General features: G+C 37.4%; 1 protein-coding gene across 2 annotated transcripts in view; it reads left to right on the forward strand.

The window, feature by feature from the left end:
- The window catches only part of babam2 (BRISC and BRCA1 A complex member 2), a 75,925-nt gene that overhangs the window by 19,316 nt on the left and 36,796 nt on the right, over nucleotides 1–19,813 (forward strand). For both annotated transcript variants that reach the window (XM_058749046.1, XM_058749047.1), the window contains exons 5-6: nucleotides 9,661–9,855; nucleotides 12,730–12,804. In XM_058749046.1, the coding sequence (XP_058605029.1) occupies nucleotides 9,661–9,855; nucleotides 12,730–12,804 (270 nt within the window). The remainder of the gene's footprint in view (nucleotides 1–9,660; nucleotides 9,856–12,729; nucleotides 12,805–19,813) is intronic.

Here is a 19,813-nt window from a genome sequence, read left to right on the forward strand (position 1 = left end):
GTGAATGGTAATAATCACTCTGAATCTCAGATTGTGTCTTCAGATCTTGGCCACTGTCAGTTGTCATATTAAATTGCATTAGTTAATTATCAATTAATCATGCCCCCAGTTTCACAGACAAGGCTTAAGCCTAGTCCTAGACTAAAATGTAAGTCTTAGCTGTTTCAACTGAAAGAAACTTGCACTGACTGATCTTAAAATATATCAGGGCCTTTATTTTGTCTCAAGATGCACACCAGTAATTTTTTTTTTTTCATGTTTTTCTAAGCATGTTTATAAAAATTACTTAAATATCCTAATTGAACTATGGTCAAATCCTGGTTTAGGCTAAGCCCTGTCTGTGAAACCGGTCCATTATTTAATTAATTAATTAATTTATTCATTCATTTATTGTCAGATCAGAATTCATTCAATATCTTTTTACTTTAATTATTATTATTATTTTAATATTTATAACTTAAATGTTTACATCTTTATAACTCAAAACATGTGTCTATAATAATAAATATAGTGTGTTAGACTTTTGTTTAAATGGAAAATCTAAGTTGGTCACTATGTGGTGTGTCTATGTAAATATTATGTTTTTTTAAATAGTGTAAACTTCATTTCTTTTAATGATGCAGTAGCTCAATGAATTTAGGGAAGTTTAGTATCATAGGGTAAGAATAATTTGATATTGTGTCATGCCTGTATGCTTTATTCTTATTTTATGGATTAAAGTGCCTGTCATTTGCCCCTCTCCCTTCCTCTGGATACATAATTTCCCATCAATCCCCATGGATGGGTATTTCATTGGTCTCCCGGAATTGCCTTCAAGTTTTTCTAGGCCTGCTTCTGGCAATCACACCGCCAGTTCTATTTTTTTTTACGAGTCACTTGGTATTATGGGAAGGATATAGCATTGACAATAGAGAGGTAGCAGGGGTTGTGTTTTGGCATAGCCTGAATACACCATTCATACTGACCAGGAAACTGCTGGGACGTGTCTCAGCCAGGGACATTTTGGAAACAACCAGAGGACACCAATGGCTGGGTACAGTAGTGTGGCTCACTTTCATCTCTTTATAATTTAGTGACGGTTGATTCTGGTAATATTATTGAGATTGCATTGTTTTATTCTGCTGAACTTTGTTGATATGGCCTTGTTTTTCTGAAATGTCGGCCAGGCAAGAAGACTGGAAAAAAAAAAAAAAACCCTGAATGAATTCCAAGTGGAAAAAACACAGTTCACACAAGACGTACTTTGTATTACACTTAGTCATGAGGTCTGTATTATTAAGACACTGTCATATTAAGACCCTGTCATAACAACTAGCTTGACAAACATTTTCACAGCCTTTCACTTTCAGATATATATCTCTTTTTTTTTTTTCATTTAAACTCTTTTAATGGTACCTTCTCCAGCCTCTTAAATCTGCCCATCTGGAGTTTCCAAACATATTGCAACACTCTGTCCTGAGTGACCTGTGTAATTTCAGCCCTTTCATTTCTCCGGCCCTGTTTGCATCCAGGTCTCCTTCACAGCAGGAATTCTGCTTTGAACAGTGGTTTTTAAGTGTTTAAAGAAATAATTGTAAATATCTGAGTTTAGTCTGCACCTGAACCATGAGTGCACTTTGGGAAAAACCCTCAACTGCCATAAATCCAGACATATGCAGGAGCATAGAGGCACCTCGGCACCGTTTGCTGACATTAAGTGCAATAATCCTCTGCAGCCCTCACAAAAAAAAAAAACGGTTTACTTACACTAACAAAGCACTATTTCAGGTTTAGTGTAGTTTATGCTCACTTCATGGTGACCATTGAGGTCAAACTAAACAATAAGGTGATATGCAGCAGTAAAGCCATACAAATTAACTCTTTTCACTTTTTCAAAGCAGTTGAACTGGATATGTCAGTGCTTCAGTCTTGCTTCAACCCATCCTTAACTCTTTACGTTACATTATGCAACTTATTGAGAATTGTACTGTTACTATTCTAAGAAAGCAATATAATGGGTGAAAAAAGTCTTATAAATTTACTGTGAAAGGATTAGAGATTTGATTAACTGGTAAAGATCAATTCTTTACTGTTGTCCTTCATGGGAAAGAAAATGGAGAATTGGAGGCTCTATGGTGGATGCAGTAAAAGATTATTTTAATAGAATGTGCTGTTCCCTCCTGCTGAAGGAACACCTCATGTCCCGCTACACAACAATGAAATGCAGGGTGACCTGACCATATACAGAGGCAGGCAAACCTGGGCACACTTAACCACCATTTCCTCTTCCTTCCTGTTCTGCTAAAGCAAATCCCAAAGTTAATGCAGCTATTACTGGCAAAGCCTTTGACAGAAATGGAAATATAGAAATATCTTTTTTTGTATGTTTGTGGGTGGCTCACAATCTTATTGTAATCCAGTGGTAATGCTTTGCTTAGGAGCGTATATTTTGTATAATTATGAATAAATATTAATGTGAAGCCAATTTTTTTCCCCACTTGGGAAATTCTCTTACCTGTTTCAGATGCATATTCATTTTGCATGCCTGTTACTCATTTATTCTTGAAGTTTGTACATTTTATTCCATTGATTTTGTATGATAATGTATTATTACATTATTTAAATATACCATATATTGATAGAAAAAAAAACAATTGAAGTTTAGGCACCTGCTTTCATTTTGTTTGGAAAAAGACATACTTTTCTGTCAAGTTTCAATGCCTATTTTGTACCCTTTTTGTGGGAAGTGCCTTCTCTTTTTTTATTTGAAGCATCATGTTCATGTGAAGGGAACATTCTGGACCTCATCAGCCAAGTCCCTTTGAACACATGACAAAATCAATTTAGTGTGATCTTAAACTTGGCACACTTTAGACACTTCATGAGGAAAACTGAACACTTGCCCACACTCAAATTAGACGCTAGCTCAGATTAATTTAATACTCAAAATATTTTTCCTCTTTTTAATTTTCTGCTCAAGTTTGTTGCTATTTATTGGGGCTGATTGCCAGCGGCACAGCAAATTATTTTAAGGTGCTTAAATAATAGCTGTGTCCTAAAGAATTATCTCTGAATTTCAGATGACAGCTCTTCTTATAGACTTTTGGAGAAGCATTTTGAAAACAGAAACAAATATTTAAGAGTTCAACCTCAAGACCTTACGTTACATCTTCTCCCTTTTTACAGATGTTTCTGTTTTGTTTCAAGCTTGTTGCAGAAGGCGTCAATCTACCCAATCCAGAAAATCCTCTGAGGTTTTATCAACAAACTCCCATCGTTTAATTTGTTTACCAACAGATTTTGTTGTGACTGATGCATTATTATGCAGAAAGCCACTGTCAGAGCAGCTCTTTCTGTGTGTGTGTTTGTGTGTGTGTGTGCGTGCATGCGTGCGTGCGTTCACATGTGTGGGAGGTTTGCTCTGAAGGTGAGGAGGACTGGGTGTGCCTCTCGGGCGTTACTGAACCCGGAGGCGTCACGCCCACGGCACATCAACCTCGGCCCAGCTCTGACAGATCAGCTTACAGGAACTCGCTCTCCCCTCTTAAAATGCTCCCAGTGTGGCCACATAGTAACAGTGTAACAAAACGACTAAAGATCTGCAGAACAGAAAAAATATATATTTTATATATTATTATTATTGTTATTATTATTTATTTTATTTTTATTATTATTATCACTCTTTGTATCAGTGTGCCCCAGTGCATTAAACTCTAAAGCAAAGTGTCAAGCTACATTGTAATTCAGAAAAACTGAATTAGCAAAAGGCAAATTTTAAGTCAATTAAATTGAGTTTTAAATCTGTATAGCCTATCTGTTAAAAAATACTTACATATAGATGATATCAATGCAACCACCAGAACATTGATGTTGTAATTTAAGTGACTGATATCACGGCTGTGGTTGCCTGAATTTTATCATAAAAAATATGGTAGCATTATTTTCATTAACTCAAATGATGTTATTATACATACCTGCTAAAATCTGTTTTACCTTCATAATAAGCATAATAAACCACCTTAAAAACACAGATTGTAAAGAGAAAGGCACTGCTAGCTTTACTACAAGCTATGATAAATGATATAGAAGGTGCAGTGTAGGGGGGAAAATGAGAAGAAACTGTTATTTCAGTGAAAACAAATCAAATGTGAGCTGTGACAGAATTGTGGGAATGTAAATTTTCATTTTTTACTGTGATTTATAAGATGACACTTTTTCTCTTTCAAAAACTACACATTTAACAGTATTTTACTGTAAAATTGCATCTAATTTCTCATTAGTTCTGTTTGCAGCTTTTCGCTGTTGCCATAGCATTTTAAAAGGTCTTCAATTACAGTCATATTATGTTATAGAAGAATAAAATTTATTCTGCTCTGAGGAGGTCATTCATTGAAAATGAATAGATTTAAACACCTTTTATTGTCTCTCTTTTGATTTTTTTTTTTTTTTTTTTTTTTAGGTCAATTTGCAATTTGTTAGTGTTTTTGTGTAATGATGAGATGAGATGTTACAAAATGAAGATTGCTTTGTCCTCTCTCTGAGTAAGAAATGGTTTCCGGGCAGACAGGACTTGGAGTGACTCAGAAAGAGTGTAAATATTGCATCACTGTACCTGCGTAGGCCTTTTGTTTTATGGCACGTATCTACCATTTTGCGACTGACTGCTGTCTCGATTGTATTGTCTGGGGAGCATAAAGTGACAGAGACTCTCCAGGGGTCCTGGTAAGTCCAAACACAGTTCCGCTGACACGGCACATTCCTGAAGTCGGCTTTCCTTCGTTTTCTTCATCCTCAACTCTCCTCGGGCTGTTCGTTGCTTCATCCTAAAACATACCTAAACAATATCCAACTTGTTTTCCGTCGCCCACTCATTACGGGAATCCTGTTGTTGCTGGTAACCGTAGACAGCCCAGGACGATGAGGTCATTGCTGGTGCAAGCGTCCTGCCTCTGCCCCAGCTTCCTCTCCCGGCAGAAAGGATGAGCCCTTCCCTCTCCACAACAATGGCATCTTTCTTCTTGCTCAGATTGATCTATAGAGAGACGTACAGAAAAGTGGCTGGTCGGACTGAGAAACCAGACTGTTATTGTCATCTTTTCGAACCATTCAGTGCTTAACATTTTCTTGTTGATGTGGCATGCAAAAAACTCTGACATTTGACCCTCATGATCTCAAAACAGATCTTAAAATAGAGCAATGACTGATAAAAAGTGGCTAATGGAGACCGCTTGTATATGTGAACCACTGTGGTTATGTCATCATCAGCTGGCTCATAGTGTTTCTGGCATGAATTTGGCTGCTGAATGCCTCAGATGTTTTCTGGGGTCATTTATACTCAGTATTTGTGAAAAGCAGTCAAATGAGAGGTTGTACTTCACACAACTGTCAAGCTTTCATATAAAATGATGTCATTCAGAGTTCCTTCAAAACACAATGATGTGGCAAAGTCAGAGTGCTCTTTGGTTTTCTTGCGATTCTCTGATCTTCATGTTACAGATCCTAGTATAATGTTCCAGTTAATGGATAAAAAACATCTTTATAACTGATTAATCTAGGGTGTGAATCTTTGGGTAGACAGCAAAGCTGATTCAGGAATGATTTTTGCAGATTCAGAACGATTAAATTTGATTTGGATTAAATATTTTATTCAAAGCGTGTTAATAGTTGGGTTGGGCGATATGACCAAAATCTTAAAATTTTGGAAAAATAATAGTAGTCTAAGTCGGAAAAAAGAAACAAAGGACAAATGCATAAAATAGAACATAGATGCAAATGGAATAAGCAGTGCTTTTCAGGTAGGTCAGTCTGACAATAGTATTCAAGTAAGAGATACAGAATTTTAATAAAGTAATCAAATGTAAAATCTGCATAGTCTGCACTGTATTTTAAGACTGTATGCACATGTTTACAATCTATGTTTCTGTATTACTAGTAGTAGTAGTTGTTGTTGTATTAGTTAAGGGTTTTCCTGAATAATCATTGTAGCATTTTTTGAGTCCTGCAGATGTTCTCCCAAGTCCATATTTTGGTGACATAATGATCCACCGTCTGTTGGGTAGCTGTCTGCTGTAAAATCCTCAACAGTACAGAAAGTCATTGTAACAGTAAACAATTGATCACCAATTTGAATTTTAAAGTAACTGATGAGACCATTATGGTCATGGAATTTTTTTTTTTTTTACAGATATAAGCTAGGACATCCTCATCAAGTGTGCCATCTTGATCAATCCTTCGGTTAACAAGTCGAATTATTCAGAGTTCAGTTCACAATATTAGTTATCTAGGCTCGAATGACATTGTAACAGAAATGTGCCTATTAATCTCAAAATGAATCAAGATGCTGTAAATCTGAATCTGACTGATTTGCGTCTGGAAATCTGTGCCCTTCTTGTTATGATTTGATCTTTGTAGTATAGCTGACCGCAATGTATGTACAATTTATCTTCAGCTTTACCATAGCAGATATCCACCCTGTATTAATGTGATGAATAATGTCAGTCTTGTAACTGTTTCACACATGTCTTACTCCCAACCAAAGAGGAGTGATGCTGGGCAATGATATCATCTCACTTTTTAAGTAAAGAATTAAGTAAAGATTATCCAGAAAACCACTCCTCGTGTGTGGAAACGTTGACTTTCTCATGACCCCCGATCCTGTAAAGAATTTGAAATTCTGTAACAGTGGAACAGTTTTTAGGGTGTTGCAATTCTTAAGCAGTATGGTAAAGATAACTGTTTAGCCCATGACTCAGAGAAACATTGAGAAGCGTTTCTTAAAATCAACATGAAACAGAATTTGTATCAGTGACATGAATTTTGTAATTGAATATACTGAATGTTATTCTATACCAGAATGAACCTACATAGATGCATGTTGGCTAAATAGCCCGTTGGTTATTGATTAACATTATTGATAGGTGACACCAGCAGAAAAGGATATTTGGATATTTTATTTTAATTTAGTTTAATTTAGTTAGCTAGTTTTAGAGGCCTGTGCAACAAGGACAGAAAATAACTAAAGAAACAGGAACTAGGAATGTCATTCAAGTTGATTTTGCCTTTTTGAAGAACTGGCTCCAACCAGTTTACCATTACTGAAAAAGAAAAAATATATATTTTTAAATTAAATTAATACAAATCAGTTTGACAGTTTCAGGCAACGCTTTAAAATTATTCAGCTGTTTTAGAAAAAAACAAAAAAAAAAAACATTTAAATATCTGGGTTCCTGAATTGATTGCCCAACAAACACTCCTTCCCTGATCATCATTCCCGGTCACGGGTGAAGAGCTCATCTCTTATCTTTCCTTTTCCATTTTTCCATCAATTACGAGAAGACGCTTTGATTTGATCCAAGAAATGTAACAAGCTCAGCTGTATGCTGTGGGTTGTGCTGTTAATAAGTTGTGTAATGTGTGCCTCAGTGGACAGACGGCGTGCTCTGTCCCCTCTCTTCTCCTCTGCTCGTATGTGACTCAATCAGGCTTGTAGATGGAATGATTCATGGGAGCGATGAAAATCAAGCCGAAATTGCATTGCCATCATTTAAAAATCCAAGACAGCGTGTGACAAACTCATTTTAGCACAGCCTGTGTTTGTTTGTGCCTTGCAATGACAGGAATACTTATTTGTTTGTCTTATTCTTAACCCTTGACAAGGAGCCGAGAGCCAGAGCCGTTCTTTAAGTGAGATGCATGTAGTGTTTATTTACTTGCTTGCAAAAATTTAGATTCTGCTTTTTATTTTCAGTCAGTGTCACTAAAATTTAATTTCAACTTGCGTACGTATCACGCATCAACGAGCAATTGGGCCTCGGAGACAGAACTGGCTGTTGGGTAGAATTAGGCCAGTGAAAAGAATGGTGGAACACTTCGTGAAAAGGTGGCAATTTGGTTTTTGCCCCCTCACTCTGAATTTGCATACCTGTGCACTGCTCCAGTCAGGGAGGCTCATGCAAATTGGGATCACCTATGCAAATGAGGTCAGCCTGTAGGAGGAGAGGAGGAAAGGCAAGTAGACCGTGTTGGCATGCAGGCCTTTTCCCGCTCACGCAGCCCGCAAGAACACGGCAATGCAAACTCCGTGATGGGCATACACCCACTCAACTCACTTCTTTCCCTAATAGCAGTGTGTTTGCAGTAAGAGAGACTGGAAATAGCCTGCGCTCGGTTGTCGTCTGAACCTTCAAAAATCTAGCTTTCTTACCAAACCATTGTTCCCTGCATGCATTAAACATATGGCACAGACTCAAGGTCTTGTACTGTCTTATCTGAGAACTGTGCGAGAACAGTGTTTACTCTTTTTCAGTGGCTTAATTTCCCATGCTTTGTGTGGTACACTGCCTTAGCAAGAAATGGAGCTGGAATTTGTCCTCTTTTGGTTTCTAGACTTGAGATATGTAGAGTTAGGAGATGAAAGTGTCCCCGCCGGTGCAGGATATCCTGTGGTGTTACTATTTGCCTCAAGATGGATGAGAGGGGGAGTGCCATTGGGCGGAAACCACTTCATCAAGTTGACATTTTGACAATAAAGGGTGATAAGACCCCAGTTCAGCACTTTAGAAACTGCCACCTGCCTTTAATTGCCTCAGTCCTTTTGTTTTATGCTTATCTCTAAAAGTCTCAGAAGTTTTTTTTTATATATTTATTTATTTATTTTGCAGTCTAAGCTCTGTATTTAATGTGTGTTCCATATGAAACACTCTTACATCATATCTGGCTCGAAATGAATCATTCAAAGAGGATTTTTGGCAACCTGATGATTCATAAAGCCTTGTTTAAGGTTCTAGCAACATGTTGTACTCTGAGACTATTTATTGTTATATGCCAAAAGCATGGCACATGTATTCAGGTTATTTCCCTCAAACGTTTGAATACTTGTGTGAATACTGATTTTCAAGTCACCATGAAATCAAAACTGACAAGTGTTTATTATAAATTATTATCTGTGTACATCATTAAAACAACAACAGCAAAAAAAAGTTTTCTGAAATATTTAATAAAAAAAAAAAAAATCAAATGCCACCTAACTTTTGTTTTTCAAAGGCCATCACAGTTTCCTTTAAGCAGCCCTCAACCAATGGCATGGGATGAGGCAGGGCTATTTCTTTGAACCATGGCAGATGGGGAATTTTTAGTAAACATCTTTGTTTCAAAACAGTCTTTATTTCTGTTTTGTGGCACTTTACCTTTAAAGTCGTCATGAATTCAAATTGACCATATTTGCATTCGTAATACACATTCGTGTTCCTCTGAAATGACTTTCCTATTCAACTGATGTTACCAAGGCCACTTAAGTTTCAACCAATGGGTGCTGACAGTGTTTTATGTTTGCATTCAAGTTTAGGTTCATTCAGATATTGAATGACCGCTTATTTACAATCAATTCCTGATGGATAAAAACAATTACCCTACCATACATTTTTCTTTTAAATAGTCTTAATGAGACTCTGAAATATATCATGTTACAGAAATAAAAATAGTTCTGAATGGATTTTCGTGGTAACTTTAACCTTTCAAGCTATTAATTTCCATGCAATATGGGTTTATTGATTTATTTTTTTGCTTCACAAAATCAAAAAACTGGGCTAAAAGTACTAGATGTTTCTGTTTTCCCAGTCGACTTTTTTTCTTATTTTTTTGTGATAAAATGCTGACTCCCACTCTCTTCCTCTCCTCCGGCAGCACTTGGTGTCATGGGATGCGGGTAAACCGGAGTGTCTCCTGCAGCTGGTGAAAGAGCTGTTGCAGCAGTACCATCAGTACCAGTGCCAGCGGCTTCGTGACAGCTCCCGCCTGCTCTTCGAATATGACAGCCTGCTAGAAGACCCCAACTATGGGCGCAGTATGGAGATCTACGCTGGCCGCAAGAACAGCTGGGTACCAGTGCTGCTTCACCTTATACTTCCATTACATTTACATTTATGCATTTAGCAGACACTTTTATCCAAAGCGACTTACATTGCATTCAAGTTACAGTTTTTACATTTTATAAACTCTTGCTTTTCCTGGGAATCGAACCCATGATCTTGGCGTTGCTAGTGCCATGAGCTACAGGAAAGCTACAGGAAAGCTGTTTGAGCTACAGGAAAGCTGGCCATTAACATAATAGTCAAATGTTTCCATTCAGTGACATTTTGATAAACACTTATCGATTTATGAATCCATCCATTCTCCAAACCACTTGTCCTATGTAGGGTCAAGGGGATGCTGGAGCCTATCCCTGTGTCTCAGACCAAAAGCAGGGAATCATCCTGGATGGATAGAATAAAGTATTCAGTTCACTAAATGTACAAAAAATAGAGATGAAAGATGGTGATTTAATATATAAAACATCACACCGCCCAACTTTTAGTAAAGCATATATTTGGAGCACTGGATCGCTTAGCTCCACTTCCAGGAAACTGACCTTCCCTTAATGAAATTTCATGAACTAATTGACTGAAAAGGTAATAACTCTCTGCTTCATTTAATTCAAATTTTAAAGTCCACCTTTGTAATTCTCTAATTACCAGTACTGATTTGTTATTTAGCTGACACTTTTACACAGTGCTACTGGGAGTTACAGAGACATACTTCTTGGAACAACTTGAAATTAGGTGTCTTATTCACGGGCACGTTGATAACTGGTGATGGTTCATCCCATTTAGGGTTTGTTTGAACCAACAACTTTATGTATGTGTTCTTCTGTTAAAATCGCACACTATGTTTATATGTCACGTACAATTGTTTATAGCGCTTTTGTCTGCAAATAAGAAAATCAATAAAAAACAATCGCACACTATATTATGGCCCACACACAGGACAGTGGGGTCTTAATAAAGTACAAATCGAATTGCACAACCGGTCAAAAACGAACAAACACCTCCTCACAAAATGGGCACACAGAGGGTTCCGTAATATGGTCATGTTTTTGGGAAGAGTGTAGTGTGTTGGGCTGTGGGCGTGAATGTGTTGCTTCATGGACTTCAATCTTTAAAGGGATGTGGTGAACTGTGGTCTGTGGGATAACAGACTGTGATTAGGAAATGTTTGAGTAATCCTAAAATGATGTAACCCAAGTTATGTATATTATATGAATGTAAACAAGGAGTCATACAGCAAATTACATTCGAAAGTGAATATGACCATGGCCTACTTACTCTAGAGAACATTTGAAGAGAATTTGAAGTGAACACTCTGGGAGCACAGCATTACTCTGTCACAAGTATTGCTAAATATGTGCTTCACTTCCATTTTAAATTGAATCAAAATTATACCTTGACAGTAGTGGCTTGGCAAATGCATCAGTACATTGAGGGTACCGCTATGAGGGTACTGACCCAACCATCCCTAAACATGCACACCGCCTCAAAAGGGACATACAATACAATGTTAAAAATATAAGTTCCTTTAATGTAGTTCCTTTAACAGAAATATAGTTAAAGGAATAGATTTGTTTGACAAACAGACTAATGTAAGCCTTGATTCACTGAAAAACATGATATCCACCCTAGGTGTTACTGCCACAAAAGTAGTGATTTCTGATTTGTAAATGAATCATTTGCAGTAACAGCAGTCAAGTCATGTTACATTTATTTATTAAGCACCTTGTACAATGCAGATTATAAAAAAAAAAAAAAAAAAGCTTCATAGTAATAAACTGGAATATAACAGTTATTATTGCAAAATTAATAAATCATTAAATCCAATTTCAGCAGTAAAGCAGCTCTGCAAAATACAATTGTTATTTTTCATAACAGTTTAGTTCAGTGTTGATTGAATTTAGTTATTAACAGTTTCAATGTTGAAAGTTCATCATTTATAAAACAAAATTATTTTCAGCTGTGAAGTACATTGTGTGATTTTTTTTATTTTATTTATTTATTAAATGTAAATGTAAATGATTCCTTCACAAATAGAACTAATTTGGTTCTTCTCACTTACTGATCTGGTTGTTGCCTTTAACAGCTGGAGGTGGAGTTGCAGATTATCAGTGAATAATGACTTAAATTTTGAGTTTTGAATCTTATTACTGATCAAAAAGTTGAATCTGAATCAGAATATCTAGATTTGGAAATCCCATATTTTGCTATCTTGAATCAAACAATTCGTTTTACTTTTGTGTGAGGTTTTCGTAGCAAGAATGGATTGAATCACCTTGATCCAGATCTTTTCAGATTACCAAATCCAGATTACCAATGCTCTAAATAAGCCTACAATTCACAATGGCAGGCTACAAGCTTTATGAAGAACAACAAGTAGAATAGTCTGTATTGGGTGACTGTGTTGGAAACTACTTTTGACTGATTAATCTGTGATGATTCTGATGTCGTAATATATATTCGTAATAGGAAAGTCTATTGCATGTCTTCCATTCATCGATCCATTTTCCAAAACGCTTGTCCTGTGTAGGATTACACAGACGCTGGAGCCTATCCCAGGATTTCAGACACATTGCTGGTCCATTGCAGGGCTAACAGGCCAACAGTTTATTTAATGTGGCTTTTGCTGATTTTATTAAGCTTGAAAGCCTATGTCACCTTACACTTTAATTTGATGGAAAAGTGTGATTAGGGAGATTCTTCAGAATTGCTGAACTTTTGTCCTCCATGGTAGAAATAAAGTCTGAAGGTGGGTTTGGTACAACATGAGGAGGAGAAACAATGACAGAATTATTCCTTTAACAAGTAGGTTACTGTGTGAGGAATGTTACAGAATGTGTGTGCGTGTGTGTTCACTGTTTGATGGTTTTTTTTTTTTCCTCTCTTCTAGACGGGGGAGTTTTCTGCTCGGTTCCTTCTCAAACTCCCTGTGGATTTTAGCAACATTCCCATCTATCTTCTCAAAGTAAGACACATACATCAATACACACTTTCAGGAAGATCATAAGCCCCCATATCTTTGATTTGTTTGGAGAAAGGATGTTTGTCTGTTTATCAGTGCGTGAAAATGTCTCCACAAAATGTTACATGTAAAAGTGCATGTAAGAATAGGTCGCTCTTGTGCGAGCGTTCATTTCTCTGCTCTTATGTGTGCGTGTGTGTGTAGGCTGCGAGTTGACTAATCAGCAGCCTGTCACTCCCAATCAACTCTGAGCTGTGTTGTGTCTGCAGGGCCTCTCTCTCTCGCCTCCCCTTCCAGTCACCCTGTGTCTTGCCCTCCCTCCCTTTTCTTTTCTTTTCTATTTCCCCATCTCTGCTGCACCACCGTGTGTATGTTTGTGCCCATGTGTGCGTGAGAGGGCGTGTACGGCCTCGGGAGGACCTTGCTCTATGGCCTTTTCCAGTCGGAGCCATGTTTGTCCTCCCCAAGAGAGCCGAAATGATGGTAAACATACGGAAAATAGCAGCCATCATCAGCATCACCGTCTCAGCGTTCAGTCCCTCAGCAGTACTCTACACTCATGCATTGACATGTACAGTTCACTCCCAGTGGACCATACTGCACTGAAACTCACTTTAGCCACAGGTCTATAAGGTCACCACTGTGGGGCTCATTATTCCCAGCTAATTTGTCATGAAGCTTTATATATCAAGACCCTGACAGATGTTATGATATTGCTTTATATAATTGTAGGGCTTCTTCTGATTCAAAGAAGGGGTGGTGTATGTATGGTTAAAGCCGATGTGCATTATTTCTCACTGCAAGCTGCACAAAACAAAACTGCAAAAATATGCCAGGCCTCTCAAACAGAATTCAGTACATTTGGTTTCTGGTTTTCTGTGAAACTATTGCCTTGATGTCAACAGGTTTAAGTATATTACAGATTTATTTTGTCACCAGTGCCTTGATTTTTTTTATGCTGCATGTCTTCTACCGAGATTTTTTTCAAGGTACAACAGCGTTTGTCATCATTTGCCATAGATGGCTTCATGCACTGTCCGTTTTCCACGGAAACAACTGACGACCAGATTTAGCTATGTAAGAGGTGCTTGTGAAAGGCCAGTGGAATGTCTGCCTCTGTATAATGGAAAAGCTCTGTAAATTAGCACCTAAATTTGCTTGGTTGGCTTTGACAAGTAGCCAGAAAAGGTTAAAGGGATTCACTGAACAATTTACTGTTGAAAATCGAATCCGTAAGTCAAAAAATGCTGCTTCCTGAGTGAAGAATTAATTTGAATTATTTGTCAGATTTGGTATACTGGGGTTTGTTTAAGATAATTCATAGATAATAAGTAGATGTGCTTTGGGACTCAGTTACAAACATGAACTGGAGTGCCAAAATACATACTGGGTGAAACATGTCCACATCTCTGTGATCAGATGCTGTTTTAACTGCTTTTCTCATCACTGTCATTATTGTTGTGTGTTAGTTGTGTTTCTGAAAGGATAGCTTGCAGCACATGGTTAAATACTCGCCTAAACATTGCTTCCATCGCTCATGAGCTGCTTTGGAATGTTCACAAACAGTATACTATTGCTCAGCTATTTCAAACTTCTGTTTACCCTTGAGCAAAAACAAACTAGAACGAGAGTATATAGGGGCATTTAAGGTGATATTCTGATTACTAGAAATCTATTAATCTGAATTTTGAAGATATATCCACTGCAGTGAGCTTGCATACCAGAGGAAACTCTAATAAAACATTTGATTTGAACCATTGTCTGAAATTCCCATTGATCAAAGTTACAGTTGCCTGTTGAAAAAGCGCTTTAGTGTGTAGGCACCTTAACAGTATATTCATTTATATCTGTGCTTATCCAAATTAAGATAATTGCTACTAGAAGACTAAATAAGTTGTAGAAGGTCAAGCTATCTGAGAAACTGGAGCCTGGAGGGCCAATATGCTGCAGAGTTTAGCTCCAGTCATAACACACCTGAAACAGCTATAAAGGTCTTTAGGATTACTGGAATCTTGCAGGCAAGTGTGTTGGGGCAGGTTAAAGCTAAACACTACAAGACGTTGGCCCTCCAGGAGCAGGACACACCTGGCTCAACCGGTAAATGGGCCTTGGTGTATGTAAATGTGGTCATTGGCTCTCACTTGACAGTACTAAGCTGAGAAGAGAATCGATTTAATTATATATAATATATGACTGCGTCACACTATAAAGGTGGAGACACTTGCTGAAAATGGAGAAAGGACAATGTAGTTAACTTTCCTGGTGTGGGGTTCCCATCATTTTCTTTCAGTCGAGTACCTACCATTACATAAATTCGTAATATGAGTGAGCAAAAAGTGAGCAAACATCACAGCCTTTTATCACTCCTTTAACAAGTGGCTAGTAGATGACATTTTGACTGTTTAAATCTTCATCAAATCTCACATCCTCTCCAGGTTTGCCTTTGCCCTCTGCTAGCGGAGCGAGGCTACGCAGGCATCGGTAGGAATGGTGTCGTGTAGCATGATAGTTGCCTGGAGTGTGCCATCTCGCTGGTTTTATCTTAGTAAGCTGGACATGTTTACCTTCCCAAATCCACTTGTGTCCTTCAGGGCATCGAGGGCTTGTCATGAGAGCAGTCTGCACTGGTGGCGAGAAATAGAGGACAATGGCAATGTTCTAGTGCAGCAATCCTACCTGGTATGAGTGGTTTCTTTCCTGGTAAGGACGAAAAGACTTGCTATTGCTGTTTTGTCTTTCTTCTTTTGGATCGGCTGTGGGAGCTTGAAGTAGGAGCCCTAACTCTTCAATGATCAAATTAATTTCAAAATTCAAGCTCATTTTAGGCTTTAGAACAAAACAAGAGTCCATCAGTACAGACAGGTCAATCCAGTAGATTTGGACTGAGCACTGTTCACTGCTCTTTTGTTGCTCGGTTTAGCATGGTACCCGTTCAGCTCTAAATGTCAGCTGTCCTAGTTTGCGCAGCCATCGGTGAAGCGAGCTGAGGCTCTGTGTTCGTGACAAGCCTGATCAGTCTCACTCCACTGGAGCCGTACGGGCCGCTAGCCGAGACCTGACTTCCTGTGCAGCGGGTGAGGAGGAGGATTGCTCCGTTGGCCCTCAGGGATACCACCGCCACTGCCGTTGATTATTTTAGACAACTCTGGCGAGTCACGTGCCAGGTCTACAAGTTGCTTTTTGGCTGTTGTTAAAGGGCCAATCTGTTGCTGTTGAATAAAGTCACTATAATGAAATTAGTGATCGTTTTAATTAAAAATGAAAGGGAAAGAATGAAGTGAGAGCTAAACACGGAGGCCTGTTTCTGTCATGGTTTTAATATCTCCAAGGTGCACTTATTGGAAAGCATGAAAAACAGCAACACAGTACAACAAATCTTGTCATTACTACTTGTAGGTTATGCTTACATTGTAAACACGTTTATTTTCAAATCAGGTTCAAAAACACTGTCTCCAGGCCTATTCACACCAAAAGTGAAATGAAAAGCAAAACGAATCACTGACGACAGGCCTATTCACACCAGGAATAAAATGAAAAGGCACAACAAATCACAGGATGACAGGTTTGTTCATGTCAAGAGTGAAACAAAAAAGCACTCTGCTTATTCACATGCAAAATATAACCCATCTAGTACTACACCATGGGCGTAACTTGACATTTGAGCTCGGGGTGGGTCAAACCGAGCCAGTTGATTTGGTCAGTCACACTTATTTACACATATTTTAGCTTTTCAAACCTACAAATTCACACTCAATGTACCATCTTTAAGTGATCAGCAGCAAGGATGTGAAGTTGTCATGGCAACCAGATACATTGCAAAGTCTATTCTTGCCATGTTACTTGGCACTTTGAAAATAATGCAATATAAACATGTTTGTCAACACGCTCTCAAACTAGGCCTTTATTTTAGCAAATCAGTGAATGAATTACTCAACTGCTTTAAAACAGATCATGTTTGGGCATCGTTCAAATTAAACGCACAATGGCATGCATAATTTATTTTTAGTAAATCCCACTGAAAACATACAGTTAACAGTTTTGGAAGTAAATGACAATGAGAACATACTGCGGATCACCTTTATGAGATTGTCATCTGCAGTCATCAACCATGGCATCCTTGCTTTATCACCAGAAGAATTTTGCTTTATATATTATTAGTTTTCATATATTTTCATTTTTGTGCCGAATACGCACTGTAAATTGGCTTTTTTTCCAGTGCGTCCACTCTCTACTGTACATTCAGACTGCCACATTATATTCATCAGCCTCCCTGCCCTTCCTCATGCCACTTCAACTTAAATAGCTGGCCAATTAGTTTTACTCTAATTATTTTCTGAGTACTTTTCCTTCTTGATTTAAGTGTGCTCTTAACATCAGTGGCGGTAGTCCAGGGTGAAGCCAGCTCCAAGGTCTGTGCTTTTCTGCTCTCCTCCATTCCCCAGCCTCATTTATGCAGGAGACGCCCTCATTTTAATGTTCTCTTCCCTTATTCCCTTATTCCCATTCTTTCATTCAGTCTTTCAATGAGATCTTAAGATGTGTCTGACAAACATTTTGAATATAATGTGTGTTGTGTTTTCCCTTTTAAAAAAAAAAAAGATGAAAAATGATAAGAAATGAAACCTCATCATCATTAAACTCTAATGCAGCAATTAATTTCAAGGCTGTCTGTGCCAATTAAAATCTTGATTATTATTGCAATTAACGCAAATAAAAAAAAATGGCATGGGACATGTTTTTCCCCCTCTGTGATTTGTTTTTCTCTTTTCCATGGCACATGAATGGCATACAAGATCAAGATCATTAGGGTAGAAGTTAATAAACACTGTCATGCACATTTGTTCAACAGCCCTGGGTATGGTTTGATTTTAAACTGGGATAAGCATTTACCATATCCAAGAGAAATGGAAAGTGAGTGTGAAACAGAAAGAAAGGAGAGAGACATCTGAAACATTATTGAAGGCTTGAGGTTTAATGAATCAGTTTTAACGTCAGTGCCATAGAAACCCACTGCTGCATTAAGCACACATTGATTTAAACCATGAATTTTCTTGACATGGGCACCGGTTGACGTCACATACACTGTCATAGGCACAAATTACCAAGATTTTTCTCTGTATGTTTAATATGTGGTCCTCATGGACCTTACAGAGTGTAATTTAAAAAATAAACCTGTATGTGAAGATGCAGTGGTTTTGATATGGGCTGTCAATCATTTTGATCATAGACATTGTCACTCATTTTTTTCTTCCTTTCCTACCTCTGACCTGATTTTCCAACAGACAGATATATTGTTTATTTAGACATTATTTCAACATTTATTGTTAGGTATTGCTACCTAAATAGAAAATTGTGTATTTCTATTTGTTTTTTTACACTGTCTTATCATATTCACATCTTATATAAACAGGACAATATGTACGGCAGTGCAATCTGGAAATCCATGTTTTTTTCCAAAGGTTATTGTCCGAATAAAGGGCGTTGCACACTATTAACATTTAGGCCGACATCGGATTTATTCAGGTGTGGCTCGGACATTAAAACCTTTAGAACTAAATGTGTGGTTTATAAATCTAAGGTGGAGCACCAAGGAATTTAGGTTTTTTTCCATTGGTGTGGATGTAGTTTTCTTTATTATAAGACAAAAGCATTAGCCTATTTCACAATTTATTTATAATATTGTCAGTCGTAATATGATTTAAAGGTAAAAACAAGTTTTTAGGTTTATTACAGAAAAAAAACTGTAATTTGTTAATCAAATAAAACACAGTTCTTCAGGTAGATGACATGTAAGTGTAATTCTTGGAGAAAAATATTTCCGTAACTTTGGTTGTTGATGTCAAAAACCTGGAATCTAGTCAAACTATATCTATAGTACAGCATTTTGGCCCAAATTCATGTGTCACTTGGTAAACGATGCCCAGATGCCAACATGGACAGTTTTTTGAAAAAGTCATGAGCTCATCCACAGAAAACATGTTCAAAACTATGCAAGCTAAAACAAAATGTAACCCAGTAAGAAACATGTCTAGTAAATTGTACTTTTGTTGTTTATACATTTATAAAATTCAGTTTTCCTAATCGGTCTATGTATGTAATTTTGTATCATTGGGGGCACTGCAGTTCGTAATAATACATTTCAGTTTTTGATTTTACACTGTTATGTGCAGTATCCAGAACAGATGTTTCATGTCATAACAGTATGTCCGCAGTATTGCCAACCTGCCAGTCTTGTTTTAGCTGGCCTTCAGATTGAGGATAGGTTCTTTGACTAGATCTTATTACATTAAACTCTTGGTATTATTGCGAGAGATGTGAAGAATGCAAGCTGCACTCCAAAAGGCAATTTATTTTGAAGAAAACAGCTTTGTAATACATTACACTATGATAACTGTGATCAGAGCATGCAAAGATGCAAACTGTTATGTGAATTGTACCACAGGCCACCTTTTTAGGTGGTGCTTTCATACAATCACACCAAAATCTCTAGCGTGATATAACCCTTAGGATTTAGAATCTCCCGTGTATGAACTTTACCGTGGGGCATTTGATTTCATCAGCCCTGAATAGCAGAATTAAGTAATATTATTTAATTAATTAATATTGAATAATTAACAATTAATGTAAGAGAGTAGTGTTACTGTCAGACTGTGAAATCATAAGAACTGTGCCGCCCAACTGACATCAGATGTTCTTCCGTAGTGGGGTTTTATGATTCATCTGCAGCTTGCCATGTAATAAGGGCTCTGAATTTAATTTACTCACTTTCTTTTGCCTGTCAAGTACTGAGATACTGGAGTGTAACAGATCTGACATGGAAATCAAGGATGGGCTTTAAGTACATTTACATTTTTATTTATTTATTTATTTTGTCTCAAGCACATGGAATACTTTTTTTAGGTCATCTTTCATCTGTTGTACACACCTTTATATAGCGCTTAGAATACAGATATATTCTGTTCATATACAAATGAACAGCAGTTCCAGCCCGATCTCAAGGCAATTCGAACAT

This window comes from Onychostoma macrolepis, chromosome 17, assembly GCF_012432095.1.
Source record: "Onychostoma macrolepis isolate SWU-2019 chromosome 17, ASM1243209v1, whole genome shotgun sequence".
NCBI lineage: Eukaryota > Metazoa > Chordata > Actinopteri > Cypriniformes > Cyprinidae > Onychostoma > Onychostoma macrolepis.